The following is an 18,360-nucleotide window of genomic DNA, read 5'->3' on the forward strand; positions in this document are numbered from 1 at the left end:
AAGACCTCAGAAATTTAGGAAGAAATAAGTCTCCTCCACCCCTTTAATCAGAGGATCAGGCAGCACTATCTTTCTCTGGTATTTGAACAACATACAGATTCTTAATGGCCTTTTCATTGTGTATGGCGCATATTTAATGTTTTCACATTTACTTGTAATTGTTCTCCTCTCTAAGTGACCAAAACTTGAATGAAAGTTGACATACCTGGAACAAACACAAGAAAGAATTCTGCAATATTTTAAGTTTGAGCAATGATACAGTGGGTTTTAAAAAGACCCTTTTTTGTTGGAGATTATAATAAAAAAGTATAGAAGATAAACACCCTATACACAGAAAATAATATACATTAGTTCTAGTTTGTCTACACTGACTATTTAATATAGCTTTTTTGTTGTTGTTAAGGTTATAAAAGTTAACATCCTTGTGAAATTACAGTTGTACATTATTATTAGTCATGTTGTAGGTACACCACTTCACCCCTAGTGCCCTCCCCCCACTCCCCTTTCCCCTGGCAACCACCGATCAGTTCTCTTTGTCCATATGTTAACTACCACCTATGAGTGGAGTCATACAGAGTTTGTCTTTCTCTGTCTGGCTTATTTCACTCAACATAATACTCTCAAGGTCTGTTCATGTTGTTGTGAATGGGATGACTTTGTCCTTTTTTATGGCTGAGTAGTATTCCATTGTATATATATACCACAACTTCTTTATCCAGTCTTCAGTTGCTGGGCACTTAGGTTGGTTCCATGACTTGGCTATTGTGAATAATGCTGCGATGAACATAGGGGTGCATGGAACTTTTGGAATTGCTGATTTCAGGTTCTTAGGATATATACCCAGTAGTGGGATGGCTGGGTCATAAGGTATTTCTATTCTTAACTTTTTGAGGAATATCCATACTGTTTTCCATAGTGGCTGCACCAGTTTGCATTCCCACCAACAGTGTATGAGGGTTCCCTTTTCTCCACAGCTTCTCCAACCTTTGTCACTCTTGGTTTTGGATATTTTTGCCATTCTAACAGGTGTAAGGTGATATCTTAGTGTAGTTTTGATTTGCATTTCCCTGATGATTAGTGATGATGAGCATCTTTTCATGTGTCTATTGGCCATCCTAATATAGCTTTTTAAATGCATTTTAAAGTTCAAAACAGTTCTCCCTTAACGTGTCTATGAATCTCTACCTGCAGCTACTAGTACTTATGTGTCTTATTTATTAGTGTCTAAGAGTGTGGTTATCCTTTCTACTATTTATTTTATTAGAAGGTATCATGGATCCATTAAATGTTTGTCACTGATGAATGACTAAGATGAAATTAAATGTTATTCTTTATATAGTTTACTGCTTGACAGGAACATGGGGTAGAAGCAGTGGAGTAAGGAGAAGAATTAACTTTGCATGTAAAAGTTATAATTAAGTGATACTGGAACATAATACTGTAAATACACTATAGTTATTTTTCTTTAAAGACTATTTCAACTTGAATGTTTAAAATACCTTCTGGTCTGTGTTTTATTTTCCATTACTTTTCATTATTTTCTCTCAGTTTTTAACTGTTGAACTGTTATCTTTATTTTGACATAGACTAAAGCAAAAATTGCATCTTTTTCATATTTTATTATTTTCTTTGTATTGCCTTTTGGGTCCGCGTTGCTGGCAGCATTTTCCTCAGTGGCCTACAACATGGGAACTACTGTAATTAATCTTAACTGCCTTAAAAGGTTTTTTCATGTCAGTAACTTAAAACCACATTGGATCATCTCTAAATCAGACCAAAGTCTTCTAAAGCATATATAGTGAGATTCTTGAATTTCTAAAATTTGATTCTTTAGAAATTTAAGGTTTTTTATGTTAGTCGTTTTATGTAGACATTATACAGTCATTTACTTCAACTCTGGGCCTGGAGAAAATAGGCATGCTTTAATATTCAGATCAAATGCTATGCTGAGTTCTCCTAAGATACAGTGCCATGGCTCGCTGCCAATTTGTAGTGCTTTCTACCTGCTCCCTACTCGGCTACTAGGCCTTTTGTCCTGTTTCTTAGATACTGCTGCTGCCACTCTGCTGGAGCAGGGTCTCCCAGCTTCTTCCGCTCTCTGTAGACTCAGGACAGTGCTAGAAAATGGGGGAAAATTTAGAGGTCCAAAGCTAAAATCATGGACTGTATGAGACCTAAGGATATTCTGGAGGAATACTGTCAGAGTTCCATGGAAGTGCAAGTTATAAACAGTGTACAGTAGCAGTTACCATAAGTTTTCATTAATAAAGTCTTATGCTTTGGGCACCTAGGTGTGATTGTGTTTCTTAATATATTAAAGATTATAATCTTCTATCTCAGTTGTGAGGCATATATAAACATTCATTACAGAATTTTAAGTACATTCTTATAATTTTATTTTCAGCTTTTAATTCTTAAAGACAATTTTGCCTTATTGTAAAGATTTAATTTTTTATACATGTGTGCATGTGTATGATCTTGTAAGTGGCTAGATACATCAAAACATATAGACGCCTGGGGTTGCTTGGGTTATTTCAGTAACTCTAGGCCTCAGTTTATTAATGAAGAGACAAAAAAGTGCTCTGATAAGTTGGAGATAAAAATCTTTTGAGGCTTAGAGAAAAGTCAAGATGGCAAATGATAGGTGTCATGTTGTTTGCCATTTCTGTTCTGTTGATGGTGTCCTGCCCTGGGCAGGAGTCCAGGACTTAAAAGGGAAAGTGACATAGGCACAAGAGACTTGATGTCTCTAGTCTAGGAGCTTCATAACCAAAGATAATTAAGGTGTAGATCAGTTTACCTACTGAGTAGTTTTTCATTTCTTTACCAAATGATGTGGGTAAATTTGAAAGTAACTTTTAGCCAATATTTTAAATAATTGGGCAATGACTAATTTCTTCCTACTCTACTTTGCTCAGGGAAAGAGTTTCAGAATGGGAGAAAAGGATTTAAAATGGGATAATCTCTAAATCCTTTCCAACACCTGCATCTTTCTTCAATGCCTTTTTCCACTTTGGATTGTTACATTAAAATTTCATTATTTGGCTTGAAGCATTATAGACAGTGCTGGACACATACGTATTCAGAAGATAAAATCTATTCCTATTTTCCACAGCTCTGTCTTTTGCATGAGAATTGATGTGCATTTTAAATGGAAAAAGCTTATAGTTGCTATATAGACAACTACCTACATTAGTTCCTTCAGAGAAATTCCCGTTTGTTTCAGACTTGACCTCAGCAGGCACAGAATCAGCGTTCAAAATACAATAAGAAACTTCCAGATACAATTTGATTGCATGGTTTGTTCTGACTACCCTCTTATTTTTCACATACATAGTTGGTTTTTAAAAAGTGTTGGTTATTTTTAATCTGATTCTTGTTTGGTTCATCTTTGTGTTGCAGTGGTCAGTGCATCAAAAAGGCAGTTATAATACCTTTGCTTCTTTTATGCTTTAACATTGTAATTGCACCATTCAGTGGTTGAATCAGCTCCCTTAGTCATGCCTCACCTTTTTCTTTTCTATTTTAAAATAAAGGCAGCTACATTTTTTCATTGTTTTACTTTCCCATTTGCCTTTTTTCTTTTGATTGTTACAGATTTGTAGAAATGATAGAGGCAGAATTCTGCTAATCTATCAAATTCGGTTTTCTAAGCTCATTTCTCAACTTCCAGAATGTTGTAGAAGCTTAAATTTTGTTGCCACGTTTAATTAGCCACGAGATGCTCTTTTATGCCCCAATTTTAATACTTGGTCCATATCTTCCAATTTCTTAAAATATTAATGATATACTATACAGTATATCCATCTCTTGCTCTGGAAAACAAATTTTGTGTATTTGGAGTTGTATTTTGTTTAAATTCCAAAGTTAAAGAGTGACAGATGGCATAGTTCAGCATGAAAACTAATTTATGTGGATATTATATGTGAATGTTTTATCTTGCATTGGTTTAATTGTAATACTTGAATTGTTTCTTTACTAGTCTCAACCAAATATTTTCTACTTCCATGGAGTTTGTAAATTAGTACCAATTTTATACCTAAATTTAAAAACTTAAATGTATCCTATTTAAATGTACAGGGCACTTGTGCTTTATGGAGAATTGTTGAAAACTGGTATAGAGTGGAATATTCATTTATTTAACCTTAGTTGTTAGTTGAACTTAAAATTTCGCTTTAATAACTATTTCATATACTTTTTTTTTAAAGTCAACTATTTTGCACTTAATTCATTCCTTTGAGACCTGCCATGACCTTGCTTGTTTTTACTTGGAGTTCTTGTTGAGAAAATTAAGAAAGTGACACCCCTGATGCTATTTAGTGTAACATCTCAAAAGTTTGTAGCACTGGAATTTTAAGTCTTAGTTTTCGTTAGTGCCAACCAGAACAGACTGATTTGTAAGGTATTTTTCATTTTGGCAAAATAAGGAAAATTAATTTTCTTTCAACCTGTATTATTCTATAATTTATGATGAAAAATTGCTAATTTCTTCTTCAGTGAGTAAAATTACTAAGTTTTTAACTCCCTACCATAATTAGAATTTTCAAATTCTTATCTGAAATTTTAGTATGTTAAGAGTGCTTGATATTTTGGTGTGTTGATTATTTTTGAACTTGGAATATTGGTTGAAGTAGGTTAGTTAACCTGTAATGGTTTGAAAGCTCAAAATTATATCTTGCTGATTTTCAGAGTTGTGTAGAAACTTTAAGAAATTGGAAATATCTTTTGTTTCTTAACTAAAAGAATTATAGTTTGGAAATAATTCTACCATATTTTAAGAATTTATAATTTAACAAACATGATACCTTCATTAAAGGAAAAGAAACACCAAATACTAGTAAGAAATAATTATATGGAATGTTAGAGAATGGATAGCAACTATACACCTCATTTTAAAAATTGGTATAATTTACTGTAAAATTTAGTAGGTTGGAGTCTTGCTGAATTAAAATTCCTTAGTCAAAGAGTTACATAGAAAATTCTTCCCAGATTTGAGAAAGGAAAAGGTCTTTTCAGGTTTCAGAACTATCACAAAAATATTCTGGTTATAATTGCTGAGATGAGACATAGGAATAGAGTCATATTCTGTTTTTACTATTATGTAGACCTCTTTTGGTCAAGTTATTGTTTTAACATTTAATGGAAAGAATCTGATGGTGGAAGATGGTGGAGAGAAAATTGGAGTTCATTTGTTCTTTAGGTGAAGAAAATAAATTGGAAAATTATGAGTGAGAGAAGGAATGTCATCAATAATTCATGTGTTGTATCTTTTCTATTATTTTTCTTCATTGGGAGATCTAGGAATCAAGCTAATCAAGTATTTGCTGAAATTAATGATCTTAGTTTTTTCCTGATGGATCCAAATCTCATGGATTTGTGCAACTGCCCAGTAGTTTAATTAGGACTTAATTCACAATTTTTTTTTCTGCTTTCTTAATAAATGTATAGCTGATTTATTCTCCCTTCTTTTTTTAAGGAATCTAGGTAAAAATGGCTTATCTAACAGTAGCATTTTATTGGATAAATGTCCGCCTCCAAGACCACCATCTTCACCATACCCTCCATTGCCAAAGGACAAGTTGAATCCACCTACACCTAGTATTTATGTGAGTCTGAATTGACTGACTAAAAATAAATCAAACCAGTGTTTGCCCGAACCTGTCTTTCATAAGATCTTGCTTTAAATCAATATGGATGCCCTTTAGAAAACGTTAAAATTACTGGCAGCAGCTTGAATGTTTTAGGGGGAAAAAGATTTGGTAATAGTGTTTAAAACATGCTTTCTCAGCTATTAACTATGATTACATTAGAGTAGTGAGAAATACTTTTTTCTGCCCCCAATTTTGAGCAGTATTAGGCAAAAACTACCTAAAAGTGTAACTTTGTTTTGAGTAAGCTGCGTTTTAAATCTGCATTCTACTAGTTGTATGGACCTTAACATTTATTTGTTTTATATATCTACAAAAAGATATTATTTACCTTCAAAAAAAGTGTTCAAGAACATAAAATGTGGTAATAGTTAATGTCATTAAAAAGCTTAGTAGATTATTTAAAACTGAATGTTAGTTTTGCTTTATGGACATTTAGATGCATCTGATATGGAAAGTTGATAAGAGTTCAATAAAAGCAGCTTTTACTTATGTTTTTCCCAAATGGGTCCTCCTACCCTCTTTCTTTCCATCCTTGCACTTCTACCCCAAATGAAAAAATTTTAAACCGTAAACTGTTTTTAGAGATTTGGCCCTGTTTTTGCTTTCTAGAGGCCAAATGTTTTATTAATTCTTCCTCCAACTAATATTTATTTATTGATCCTTTAGTATGTAAGGGAAACACTGGGATAGACATGTAATAAAACTTGTAAACTGAGATCTGAGAGGGGGAAATGCAAAATTAAGATTTATCTTTTATGAGTCTTCTTTAGCCTGCTTTCACTTTGGTAATATTTTTTAAAACACTTTAATCTCTTTTTCTTTTTTTCTCTTTCTTTTTGTGATTTTAAAAAAACACATAAAATTTCCCATCTTAACTACTTTTAAGTTTACAGTTCAGTAGGGTTAAGTATATTCTTATTGTTGTGAAACAGCTCTCCAGGGCTTTTTCATCTTGCAAATCTAAAATTCTATTTCTATGTCCATTAAAAAACAACTCCCAGAGGCCAGCTGGGTGACTGAGTGGTTAAGTTCGCGTGGTCCTCTTGGTGGCCCAGGGTTTCGCTGGTTCGGATCCTGGGCGCGGACATGGCACCACTCATCAGGCCACGCTGAGACGGCGTCCCACGTGCCACAACTAGAAGGACCCACAACTGAAATGTACAACCATGTAATAGGGGGACTTGGGGAGAAAAAAGCAGAAATAAAACAGATTGGCAACAGTTGTTAGCTCAGGTGCCAATCTTAAAAAACAAAACAAAACAACCCCTTTTCTCTGGTCTCCCCAGCCCCTGGTAACCACTTTACTTTCTGTTTCTATGAATTTGACTGCTTTAGATGCCTCATATAAATGAAATTATACCCATAATTTTTCTTTTCATGACTGGCTTGTTTTCACTTAACATGAATCAAGGTTCATGAGGATCGTGAATCATGATCCTCAAGGTTTATCCGTGTTGTAGCAAGTGATAGGATTTTCTTCCTTCTTAAGGCTGAATAATGTTTAAAACAATTTGATTTTGAAGTTTAAATTTTGTTTCTCCCACATATTTTTGTTCAAGATATAATGGACAAGAGAAATGTATATGGTTACCATCTAATTATAGTTAGGAGTAAAAGACACTGATAAAATGCTATAAAACATAGAATAGAAATAACAACACTTAGGATGCATTATTTATTTAAATTGCGATAAAGAATATGAATTTGGCATAATATTTAAATGAAAGGTTGGTTTTCAGAGAGCTAACCATGTTTTAATTTTACAGTTGGAAAATAAACGTGATGCTTTCTTTCCTCCGTTACATCAATTTTGTACAAATCCAAACAACCCTGTTACAGTAATACGTGGCCTTGCTGGAGCTCTTAAGTTGGGTAAGCTTTAAATAAGAAAAAGGAAAAGTTTGTATAATTCTTTTGCTATCTATTAATTTTTAAAGCACTGGCAGAAACTTTATGTATTTTTTCAGGTTTTCACATTTTCATTTTAATATTTTCCTGGCTCTGTGTGTGTATATATGTGTCACTTCTTTAATCCATAATGTGAAGATATGATGATGATATATGGGTACAGGTGGTTTTTTAATTTAGCTTTTATTTTGGTCTAATTATATAATTATGATTTAGATTGATAATAGAAGAAATTTTTAATATAAAATTTAGGTAAAATTTGATGCTACTAGTAAGTACTATAACCCCCTAAGTAGTTCCTGGCACCTTCAGAAATTAAATAAATAAGTGAAACTTCAGTCCCTGCCCCTTGATTCTGCCTGTGTTGATGACTGGGTGATTAGGTCCAGGGCTTCAGTACGTGGTTGTACAAACATGGCATGAAGCTCAGGATGTATAGAGGCTCTGGTTGGTTTTAGGGGAACTGGATAGAGTGCCACAAAATTTTTTCCTTTTTTTTTCTTTAAAGAAAGCACTTTTAAAATATTATTCCAAATATATATATATTTTTATTAACTACATTTATTTATTTATGAAGACCTGGGACTTTTCTCTACCAAAACTTTGGTGGAAGCTAATAATGAACATATGGTGGAAGTGAGGACGCAGTTGTTGCAGCCAGCAGATGAAAACTGGGATCCCACTGGAACGAAGAAAATCTGGCATTGTGAAAGTAATCGATCTCATACTACAATTGCTAAATATGCACAGTACCAGGCTTCCTCCTTCCAGGAATCATTGAGAGTAAGTATTTGCTTCCTGAAGATTATTTTGTTTTGGAGATATTTCATTTTGAAAAGGCACATTACTTTTGTAAGCATGTCGTTATTTTATAGTTAAGTAAAATACTTTATAAGTACTATCCAGTTCACTCTTAGTTAAAGTCTAAGTAAACCTATGGGTTGATAAAGTAAATATTATTACTGTCTAGTGAGATGTCTCCCTCATCTCTGGGCTATTTCTGTTTAGAGCAGGATTTCTTAACCTTGGCATTATTGACATTTTGGGTTGGATAATTCTTTGTTGTAGGGGATGTCCTGTGCATTGTAGGATATTTAGTAGCATCCCTGGCCTTTCCTCACTGCATGCCCATAGCACATCTCTTATCCCTCACCCCATTTGTGACGATCAAAAATGTCTCCAGACATGCCAGATGTCCCCTGGATGGCAAAATTGCCCTGATTGAGAACCACTGATATTAGAAGATACACTGAGTCTCAAAGTTTGCTTTATGCTTACAGAGTCCCTAGTCTTGACCTTCCCACTTTTCTCCTCTACCAGGTTAGTATTTATCTGATAGGTAACTCCTACATGAAGCATTAGTTTTGTTCTTACCAATTTCAGTCTGAAAGAGAAAACTGAGGGAGAGGCATAAATTATTTCAAAATATATGGAAAACGGAAAAACAAAACTTTGACAAATAATCAGAGGATTATTAAAAGACTCATAGGCCTTTCAGCAAGGAAGCATTACTAAAATCCTTTAGCACTGTAATGAGAACTTTGTGATTTCTCCCACAAAGTGAACAGAAAAAATCCACAAAAATGAGTTTATTAAATGTATTACTCAAATACTTATCTGTACTACGTTGTTCTCTACATACCCTACAGCTGAAACTAAATATGTGCCTGTAAGTCTTTAATTTGTAATTCATTGGATTTGCTTATTTCTGTTTAAATTTTTCCCCTGAGTTCCTATTTTCAATCAAGGCAACGTTTGTACCTGCAAATCATATATTTGTGTTCCTTTCTCACTACCACTCTCTATATCGTAGAGAGAAATTTATCTAATAAAAACTGTCCTGCAACTTTGATGAGTTGCAGTGGATTCGTTGTCCATATAAAGCTCTGTAGTTCAAACTTTCGAGATATTTCAACTATGTAGTAGTATTAGGGTCAGAAAAGAATAGATAACAAGCGAGATTCAGAGATCATCAAAGGAAAATTTGGAGGAAGAGTTGAAAAGCAAAGATAATAAGAGGCAGATTATTTAAATGGAAAGGGATCCATAACCAAAGAAAGGATGGCTTTTTGTTTGGTTTGGATGCGTGGGCCATTACATGTGAAAAATTATCAAATGTTTAGACACTGTACTCATAAAGAGAGGGAGGCCGTAACGTCACTAAGTGTTGCTAACTCAGAAATTGTAGGACAGTGTTAAGAGATACCATGTCTGCGACACAAAAATTGTAAATAATGGTAATATTTGCATTGAAAAGCACTTATATTTATTCAGCACTTAATTTCCTTATTAAGGTTGTAAATGTTTTATTGTTCATGTATAAATTCATTGTACAAAAAAAGGTAAAACTTTTTAAAATCTTTTAAAGAAAGTTTTCTGGAACAAATGGAACTTCTTGCATTTGTCCATAATCAAGAATAGAGAATGTCTTACCCTCAGTCGTTATACCCATAGAGTTATATACACGTGTACACACCTCTGCTAGTTTAGAAAAGTTATAATGAAGATTGATATTTCTTAGGCCTCTCAACTTTCCTTAAATTTTCTCTCTTCATGAAAATGGGGCAAGAATGAGAATTTATAGTTTTTCCCTTTAGGGAAGAAAATTAATAAGGAAGAACTCAGGAAAACTTGGTGGCTAGTGGAGAAGATTGGATACCAGCCCAATGAGCATTGACTTTTCTTGGGCTTTTATTTAATGTGGGCTTTGAAGAAATTTTCATGTGAGAGAGACCTATAGAAGCTTACTTTCAAAACATAGATAATACCATCAATTAAGATGTGATCTTTCCAGTTGTATGATGGAAAGGATAGCTGGTTGTAGACTACTAAGCTGGAATGCTTTTTGCTTAATCTGTAGGAAGAAAATGAGAAAAGGACTCACCATAAAGAGCACTCAGATAGTGAATCTACATCATCAGATAAGTAAGTCATTTTTAATGTCCACTTAATATTTCTGTTTAAAAAACATGTTTCTAATGTTGTCTCTCTTTTTTTAAGTTCTGGGAGGAAGAAGAAAGGACCCTTTAAAACCATAAAGTTTGGGACCAACATTGACCTGTCTGATGACAAAAAGTAAGTGTCTATAGTCATATTTCTGTGAACTGAAGCAAAGAGATAGCCTTTGCAAGATTGAGAATTGTCTACAGTTTCCTCTTCTATTTCGTTCTTTGTCATTTTTTTAAGTTGATATGCAAGTTTTAGCTAAATTATTTGTGCTAGGTTTTGCAATTAAATTATTTTCTTTGACTTAAAACTCTTGTACAAATTTTCGTCAAGATCTTGACCATATGCTAATTACACAATCAAACTTATATTTATGATTAATATATAATTTCTATCAAATAGAATTATACAACAGTTATAAATATAGGAAGTCAATTTTTTCTTTCATTTACTTGGTCGGTAGTTTTTATGCTTCTTTTTGTTACAAAGTTTTCTTTTAGAAAAATTTAAGCATTTGAGTGTTTCTCTGACTGAAACACAAGGTTTTTGAATAAATGATTAACTTCCACAAATATTTGTAGCAGAATTTCACTCTTAATCTATTATTTTATTGCAGGTGGAAGTTGCAGCTACATGAGCTGACTAAGCTTCCTGCTTTTGTGCGTGTCGTATCAGCAGGGAATCTTCTAAGCCACGTTGGTCATACCATACTGGGCATGAACACAGTTCAACTATACATGAAAGTTCCAGGAAGCAGAACACCAGGTAGCTTTTATGAACTGATACATCTACACTTGAAAGACAGAATTAATCAAAATGTGGAACATGATAAAGAGAACCAGATTCTTTCCATTTACAATGAATGAAACTGAAAGGATTTTTCTTCCTTTCTTTCTTTCTTTCTTTTGGTGAGGAAGATTGGCCCTGAGCTAACGTCTCTTGTCTGTCTTCCTCTTTTTGCTTGAGGAAGATTGTTGCTGAGCTAACATCTGTGCCACTCTTCCTCTATTTTGTATGTGGGATGCCTCCTCAGAATGGCCTGATGAGCAGTGTGTAGGTCTACACTGGGATCTGAACCCACAAAGCCTGGGCTGCCAAAGCAGAACGTGCGAACTTAACTACTACGTCACTGGGCTGGCCCCTGGATTATTCCTATTATAAGGCTTGACTCTTTAACTGGCCTCAGATCATTAAAATTTTTCCCGTTTGTATTATATTAATAGCCATGAAACAATAGCAGTTTAATCAGGAAAGGGGTCATTCGAGCGCTCCCAGGAAAATAAGTCCCTGTGGCTTAAAGACTGTTGTTGATTCCATCTACTGTAGGGTGACAAGATACAGTTTTTTCTAAACTTTTTTTGTTTTTTTTCTTTTACTACAATCACAATAAGAAATGTATTTTATATTATGACCTGGTGCACATGTATGTATACAACAGTTTCATAGAACAATACATTTTCTAATTTATTCCATTCTATTTTATTTAAAAAAGAAAGTATAGGTTGCATTCCTCTAATTGGGTCACAATGCACAGTTTACAAAGCATTTGATGATGTGGAAACATTATTAAATTCATCCTGGTTTCCAGTCTGAATTTTACCACTAACTAGGCTTGTCACTTAGGGCAAGTCACCTTCTTTCCCTGGGTCTGTTTCTTCATTTGTGAAGTGAATTACATTGGTTTTACACTTAAAATTCTGTCCAGCACTAATGTACCATCTTCTTTGTGCTCCCTTGGACTGACATGAAATTTCACAGGGTGATGTTAAAAATATTTAACGATTAGGACAGACTGGTGATAACGAGTTCAACTGTACCAATGCCTATGGGCTGCATATCACCCTCAGGTGTTTCTCTTTGCCACTTGAAGCAGCTATGGTTTGCAAACCAGATTGCTTTTCTTTGTCACCTGCTTATTGAATTATAGCTAAAGAATTGTTTCAATGTAGGCCTCTGCTTGCTTCTGGGTAACATAGGTCAGTGGTTCCCAGTCCTGGTTGCTCGTTAGAATCTCCTGGTAAGCTTTTGAAAAAAGATATAGTTGATTAATCTCTGAGGATTGGGATCCAGACATCAATATTTAAAAAAAAAAAAAAAGATTCCCAAGAGGATTGTTAATATACAGCCAGAATTAGAACCAATAGGTTGTAATAGTTTTTATCTTCGGGGCATTGGAAGCCCACTTCTGTGATACTTTATCCATAGTTGGATAAAGTGGAAATAGTTCTCAAATAAAGCAGAAGGACCTATCTGCTCCCCACTCTGTCATTTAGACACCAGTATAAATCCTGGGCAAGTTCTTTAAACTCTATAGAGTTTGTTTTTCTTAGGTATGTAGTATTGGCTTGATTATGTTGATTCACTTCAATTGAAAACTTCTCTCATCCAATTTGATTTATTTTATGCAAATATTGTCAAATCAAAAAGAATGCAGGTTTTTTCTTTTTTAACAAATCAAGAGAAAAAGTATACTTGATAGATTACTTCTTTGTCCCTGTGTCTAGTATATTTTGGGGTTTTTTGTTGGTTTGTATAAAGGTGTTAGTTTTTCAGAAGCGTCCTGTGGAACCTTAAAGAATTCTCTATAAAGAGTTCCCTTAGGATAGTGCTGTACAATAGAAATAAAATGCAAGTCATATTTATGATTTAAAATTTTATAGTAGTCACATTAATGTGAAATGAAATAGGTGAAATTAATTTTAACCCAGCTTATCCAAGTATTATCATTTCAACATATAAAAGTTATTGGGACTTTTCACATTTTTTTTTTCATATTAAGTCTTTGAAATCCAGTATGTATTTTACAGTTAGAACACATCTCAGTTCATATTAACCACATTTCGAGTGGTTACCATATTGGACGGCTCAGTCTTAGAAGAAATGTTGTATAGTTTAATTATTAGTCCAGTTCAATTTTTAAAAACTTATTTTGAGTACTTTTTTTATGGGGCAAACACTTTGTTCCTGGAGTTACATAGATAAATATAAGTGTTACCTACTTCAATGGACTTCATCATCAGTCACGTATTTTCTAAACTGTAGAGATGCTCTCAGGTTCTACCCTAAAAGATTTTTAGTTAGATGGTTGGATCCTAGTGTCTCTAATTTAGATTAGAGCTAAATGTTATTTAGCGTTCATGCCATCGACAGTTCCAACCATCTACCTGTGGTAAGAGACAGTTCTAAGTGTTAAGAGCACCACCTTCACCTTGTACTGTAGTATGTAAAAGACTCAGTATGTGATGTGCACAGGGTGTGGCAAGAACAGCTACACTTTTCTTTATTGAGGTAAAATTCACGTAGCAAAATTAACCCTTTTTAAACTGTGCAGTTCAGTTGCATTTAGTATATCACTGTGCTGTATAATCATCACCTCTCTGTGGTTCCAGAACATTATCATCATCCCAGAAGGAAACCCCATACCCATTAAGTGGTCACTCCACATTTCCCCCCTTCCCTCAGCCCCCCCTGGCAACCACTAGTCTGCTTTCTGGCTGTGTAGATTTACCTGTTCTGGATGTTTCATATAAATGAAGTCATACGGTATGTTGCCTTTTGTGTCTGGCTTCTTTCACTTAGCATGTTTCTGAGATTCATCCACATTGTATCTAGTTCATTCCTTTTTATGGCTGAATAATATTCCGTTATGTGGATATAGAACATTTTGTTTATCCATTGACCAGTTAATGGACATTTGGGTTGCTTCTACTTTTTAGCTGTTGTGAATAGTATTTCTGTGAACATTCGTGTACAAGTATTTTCTTAAATACCTGTTTCCAGTTCTTTTGGTAATATACCTAGGATTGAAATTGCTGGATCATATGGCACTTCTTTGTTTAACTTTTTGAGGAACTGCCAAACTGCTTTCCACAGCAGTCGCACCATTTTACATCCCTGTCAGCAGTGTACAAATGTTCCAGTTTTTCCACATCTTCACAAACACAGATTATTTTCCATTTTTTTCTTATTATGGCTGACCCAATAGGTGTAAAGTGGGTTTTCATTGTGGTTTTGATTTCCGTGTGCTTGTTGGCCATTTGTATATCTACTTTGGAAAAATGATTATTCCAGTCCTTTGCTCATTTTTTGACTGTTTCTCTTTTGTTTTTGAGTAGTAGAAGTTCTTTATATATTCTGAGTATTAATCCCTTTTCAGATATTTCCTCCTGTTCTGTAGGTTGTCATTTTACTCCCTTTGTAGTGTCCTTTGATACACGAAAGTTTTTAATTTTGATGAAGTTCAATTTATCCATTTTTCCTTTGGTTACTTGTGCTTTTGGTATCATATCTAAGAAACCATTGCCAAATCCAAGGTCATAAAGATTTATCCCTGAGTTTTCTTCTTAGATTTTTATAGTTCTAGCTCTTATATCTATTTTAATTTTTGTATATGGTGTGAGCTAAGGGTCCAACTTCATTTTTTTTGCATATGGCTATGCAGTTGTCCCAGCAACATTTGTTGGAAAGACTATTCTGTCTTCTATTGATTGGTCTTGGTACCCTTGCTGAAAATGAATTGACTGTAGATAGATGTATGGGTTTATTTCTGGACTCTTGATGCTATTCCATTGATTTATATCTCTATCTTTATGCCAGTCCCACACTGGTTTGATTATTGTAGCTTGGGGTAAGTTTCAAAATTGACAAATGTGAGTCTTCCAACTTACGTAGTTAGCTTTACTGTAGTTCTTTATTTCTTCATGGGGCTTTGAGTTACTGTCTAGTATTCTTTCATTTCAGCCTGAAAAAATTCTGTCCAGCATTTCTTGTAGGGCAGATTGACTAGTGACAAACTCCTTTAGCTTTTGTTTATCTGGAAACACTTTAGTTTCTCCTTTATTTTTGAAAAATTATTTTGCCAGGTATAGAATTCTTGGTTAACGGGTTTTTTTATTTCAGCAATTTAAATGTGTTATCCTGTTGCCTCTGGTCTCAGTGGTTTCTGATATGAAATTGGCTATTAATTTTATTGACAATCTCTTGTATATGACAAATTGCTTCTCTTTTCCTGCTTTCAAGATTCTCTGTTTGATTATGATGTGTCTTGGTGAGGATCTCTTTGGCTTTATCCTATTTGCAGTTCTTTCTTGGAACTCAAGGAACTTCTTGGAATTCATGTCTATTGTCAAATCTGGGAAGCTTTTGACCATCGTTTCTTCAAATATTCTTATTGCCCCTTTCTTCTCTTCCTCTGGGACTCCCACAATGCATATGTTTGTATATTTGATGGTATCCCACAAGTCTGTTAGACTCTGTTAATTTTTCTTCATTCTGTTTTCTTTCGTCTCAGAATAGATAGTTTCATTTGACCTGTCTACAAGTTTGCTGATTCTTTCTTTAGCCTGCTCAAATCTGCTGTTGAAACTCACTAGTGAATTTTTTATTTGTTCTTATACTTTTCAGCTTCAAATTTTATTTTCTACTTTATTATAATTTCTGTCTCTTTATTGATAATCTGTTTGTTGAGACATCATTCTCCTTGTTTTCTTAGGTTCTTGTCCATAGTGTCCTTTAGCTCTTTTAAGCATATTTAAGACAGTTGATTTAAAATATTTGTCTAGTAAGTCCAGTGTCTCTGCTTCTTCAGGAAGAGTTCTTGTTAATTTCCTTTTTTTTTCTTTTTTCCCTGTGACTGGGCCATACTTTATTTCTTTTCATGCCTCATAATTTTTTGTTGAAAACTGACTTTTTGAGTGTTTTTTTCAGATGACTCTATTCTCTGTTGGATGTGGTCCCTCATGTCTCTACTCCTTTAGCATAACGCTCTGCTAGTGTTTTGACATTTTGAATATTATAATATGGCAATTACCGAAATCAGATTCTCCTCCCTCTCCAGGGTTTGTTGTTGTTGCTTGTAGGCTACAGTTGTTTATTTGTTTAGTGACTTTTTCACACTATTTTCACAAAGACTGTATTCCTTGTCACGTGTAAGCACTGAAGTCTCCTTTCTACTGTCTGAGCAGTTAGCCAGTGATCTGACAGACATTTCCTTAAATGCCTGGTGCCAGAAAAAGAAAGAAAGAAAAAGGGAAAAAAGGACAGAAAGAAAAGAGAAAGGAATTCTCCAGATCTTTGCAGGTTGCCTCTGTGTTGAGTTATTCCTCCTACACTTAGCCATGCTGCTTACAACTCTACTTTAGCCTTTACCTCCTTGCTTGCACTGAGCCTAAAGATCAGCAAGAGGTTAAAGTTTATGGTCTTCTTGAAGATTTTATTTTTTTTCCTTTTTCTTCCCAAAGCCCCCTGGTACATAGTTGTATATTCTTAGTTGTGGATCCTTCTAGTTGTGGCATGTGGGACGCCGCCTCAGCATGGCTGGATGAGTGGTGCCATGTCCACGCCCAGGATTCGAACCGACGAAACACCAGACCGCCTGCAGCGGAGTGCGTGAACTTAACCACTCAGCCACGGGGCTGGCCCCTATGGTCTTCTTAATGTTTTTTCTGAGCATGCGTCCTGCCCTGGATATGCACGTGGCTTTATAAATTCTTGAGTATTCACAGGAACTTTTCAAAGCCCTTATTCTCCCAAAATCTCATTACCTAGCTTCTCCTCCCAGGCCTTTGCTATGTCTATCATTTGCCCTATATGGGGTGTTTTTTTTTTGTTTTTTGTCTTTTTTTGCTCCTGGTAGGTAGTATCAGCCTGTTTGTTTGTCTTTCAATGTTTTTGGGGAACCTCCTCCACCAAACTGCTTGTCCTGACAGTTCTGAGGTAGGTGAAACAAAACGAAGCCCTTTATGTCAGTCTTTTGGGGAAACTCCAGTTAGATCAAAACAGAAAAACACAATTTTTGGGGAACAAGATCCATTCTGCTACCTCCAGAACCAGGAACACTCACACTTAGGAACACAGACTACTGTTTTTAGGTTCACTGCCACTCCAGTGACGGGGGTGGCGATATGTTAAGTTAAAGTGACATAAAAATCTACCACATTTTAAGTTGCCTTTCTTCTGGTCAAGGATTCACTTGGTTGCTGTAAACCTTTGACTATCGCCTAGACTTCTTGGAAGGTTGCTTCTGATAGTTTTTACTAGATTTTTTTTTTTTCGTGTTTCTGGAGACTTCCCTGCTCTGCCATTTTTGTTGACACCACTCCTGCAGCTACATTTTGAAAACCAGACTTCTTGCCTGTTTATTGATGTCCTGCTACTACTTGTGAGAAATGGGGATTTGTTCACAAGGAAGAAATGGTAAAGATGTCAATTATAGCTAATATTTATTACCTATAACAGTGTATTCAGCACTGTTCAAAGCAGTCATTGTTTCATTTATCCTCAGAACAACCCAATGACTTGTTGGAATTGTCATTATCTAATCTTATATATAAAGAGACTGAGTCAGAAAAGTTTAGCAACTTGCCTAGGTTCACCTAATGACTAAGCCAAGGAGCCTGGCTCCAGGACCTAAGCTTTTAACCATGATTTAGACTGCCTTTCTCAGAAGCTCTTACCAAATAAGTTAGGAGCTGACCAAACTCAGCTCTAAAACTAGACTTAACACAGAAATGGCTATAATGATGAACAACTTAATACTACTAAAGCATTCTCCATTGAACATTTCTAAGGTTTCATTTCTAAAGACACATTTTGCTTTAGAATTTATAGTATACTGATTATTTTTTTCCTTTTCACATTTCAGGTCATCAAGAAAATAACAACTTCTGTTCAGTTAACATAAATATTGGTCCAGGTGACTGTGAATGGTTTGTTGTTCCTGAAGGTTACTGGGGTGTTCTGAATGACTTCTGTGAAAAGTAGGTTTTCAAAACTAAATTTTCTTTAAACATAATTATGCAAAAACAGTAATTGTAAAAGACAGTTGCTAAGCTGGATATCCTAATGCATATAACCA

At 34.6% G+C, this 18,360-nt stretch overlaps 1 protein-coding gene across 21 annotated transcripts in view; it reads left to right on the plus strand.

Moving 5' to 3' along the window:
- The window catches only part of KDM6A (lysine demethylase 6A), a 206,637-nt gene that overhangs the window by 164,780 nt on the left and 23,497 nt on the right, over positions 1-18,360 (plus strand). For all 21 annotated transcript variants that reach the window (XR_011536275.1, XR_011536274.1, XR_011536276.1 and 18 more), the window contains 7 exons: positions 5,477-5,606; positions 7,418-7,523; positions 8,137-8,342; positions 10,420-10,484; positions 10,560-10,634; positions 11,122-11,270; positions 18,148-18,262. Coding sequence is in view for 15 of the 21 variants with exons in the window: in XM_070606385.1 (XP_070462486.1) it covers positions 5,477-5,606; positions 7,418-7,523; positions 8,137-8,342; positions 10,420-10,484; positions 10,560-10,634; positions 11,122-11,270; positions 18,148-18,262 (846 nt within the window). In the remaining 6 variants the exon portion in view is untranslated. The remainder of the gene's footprint in view (positions 1-5,476; positions 5,607-7,417; positions 7,524-8,136; positions 8,343-10,419; positions 10,485-10,559; positions 10,635-11,121; positions 11,271-18,147; positions 18,263-18,360) is intronic.

The sequence above is a fragment of the Equus przewalskii genome, chromosome X, assembly GCF_037783145.1.
Source record: "Equus przewalskii isolate Varuska chromosome X, EquPr2, whole genome shotgun sequence".
Lineage (NCBI taxonomy): Eukaryota > Metazoa > Chordata > Mammalia > Perissodactyla > Equidae > Equus > Equus przewalskii.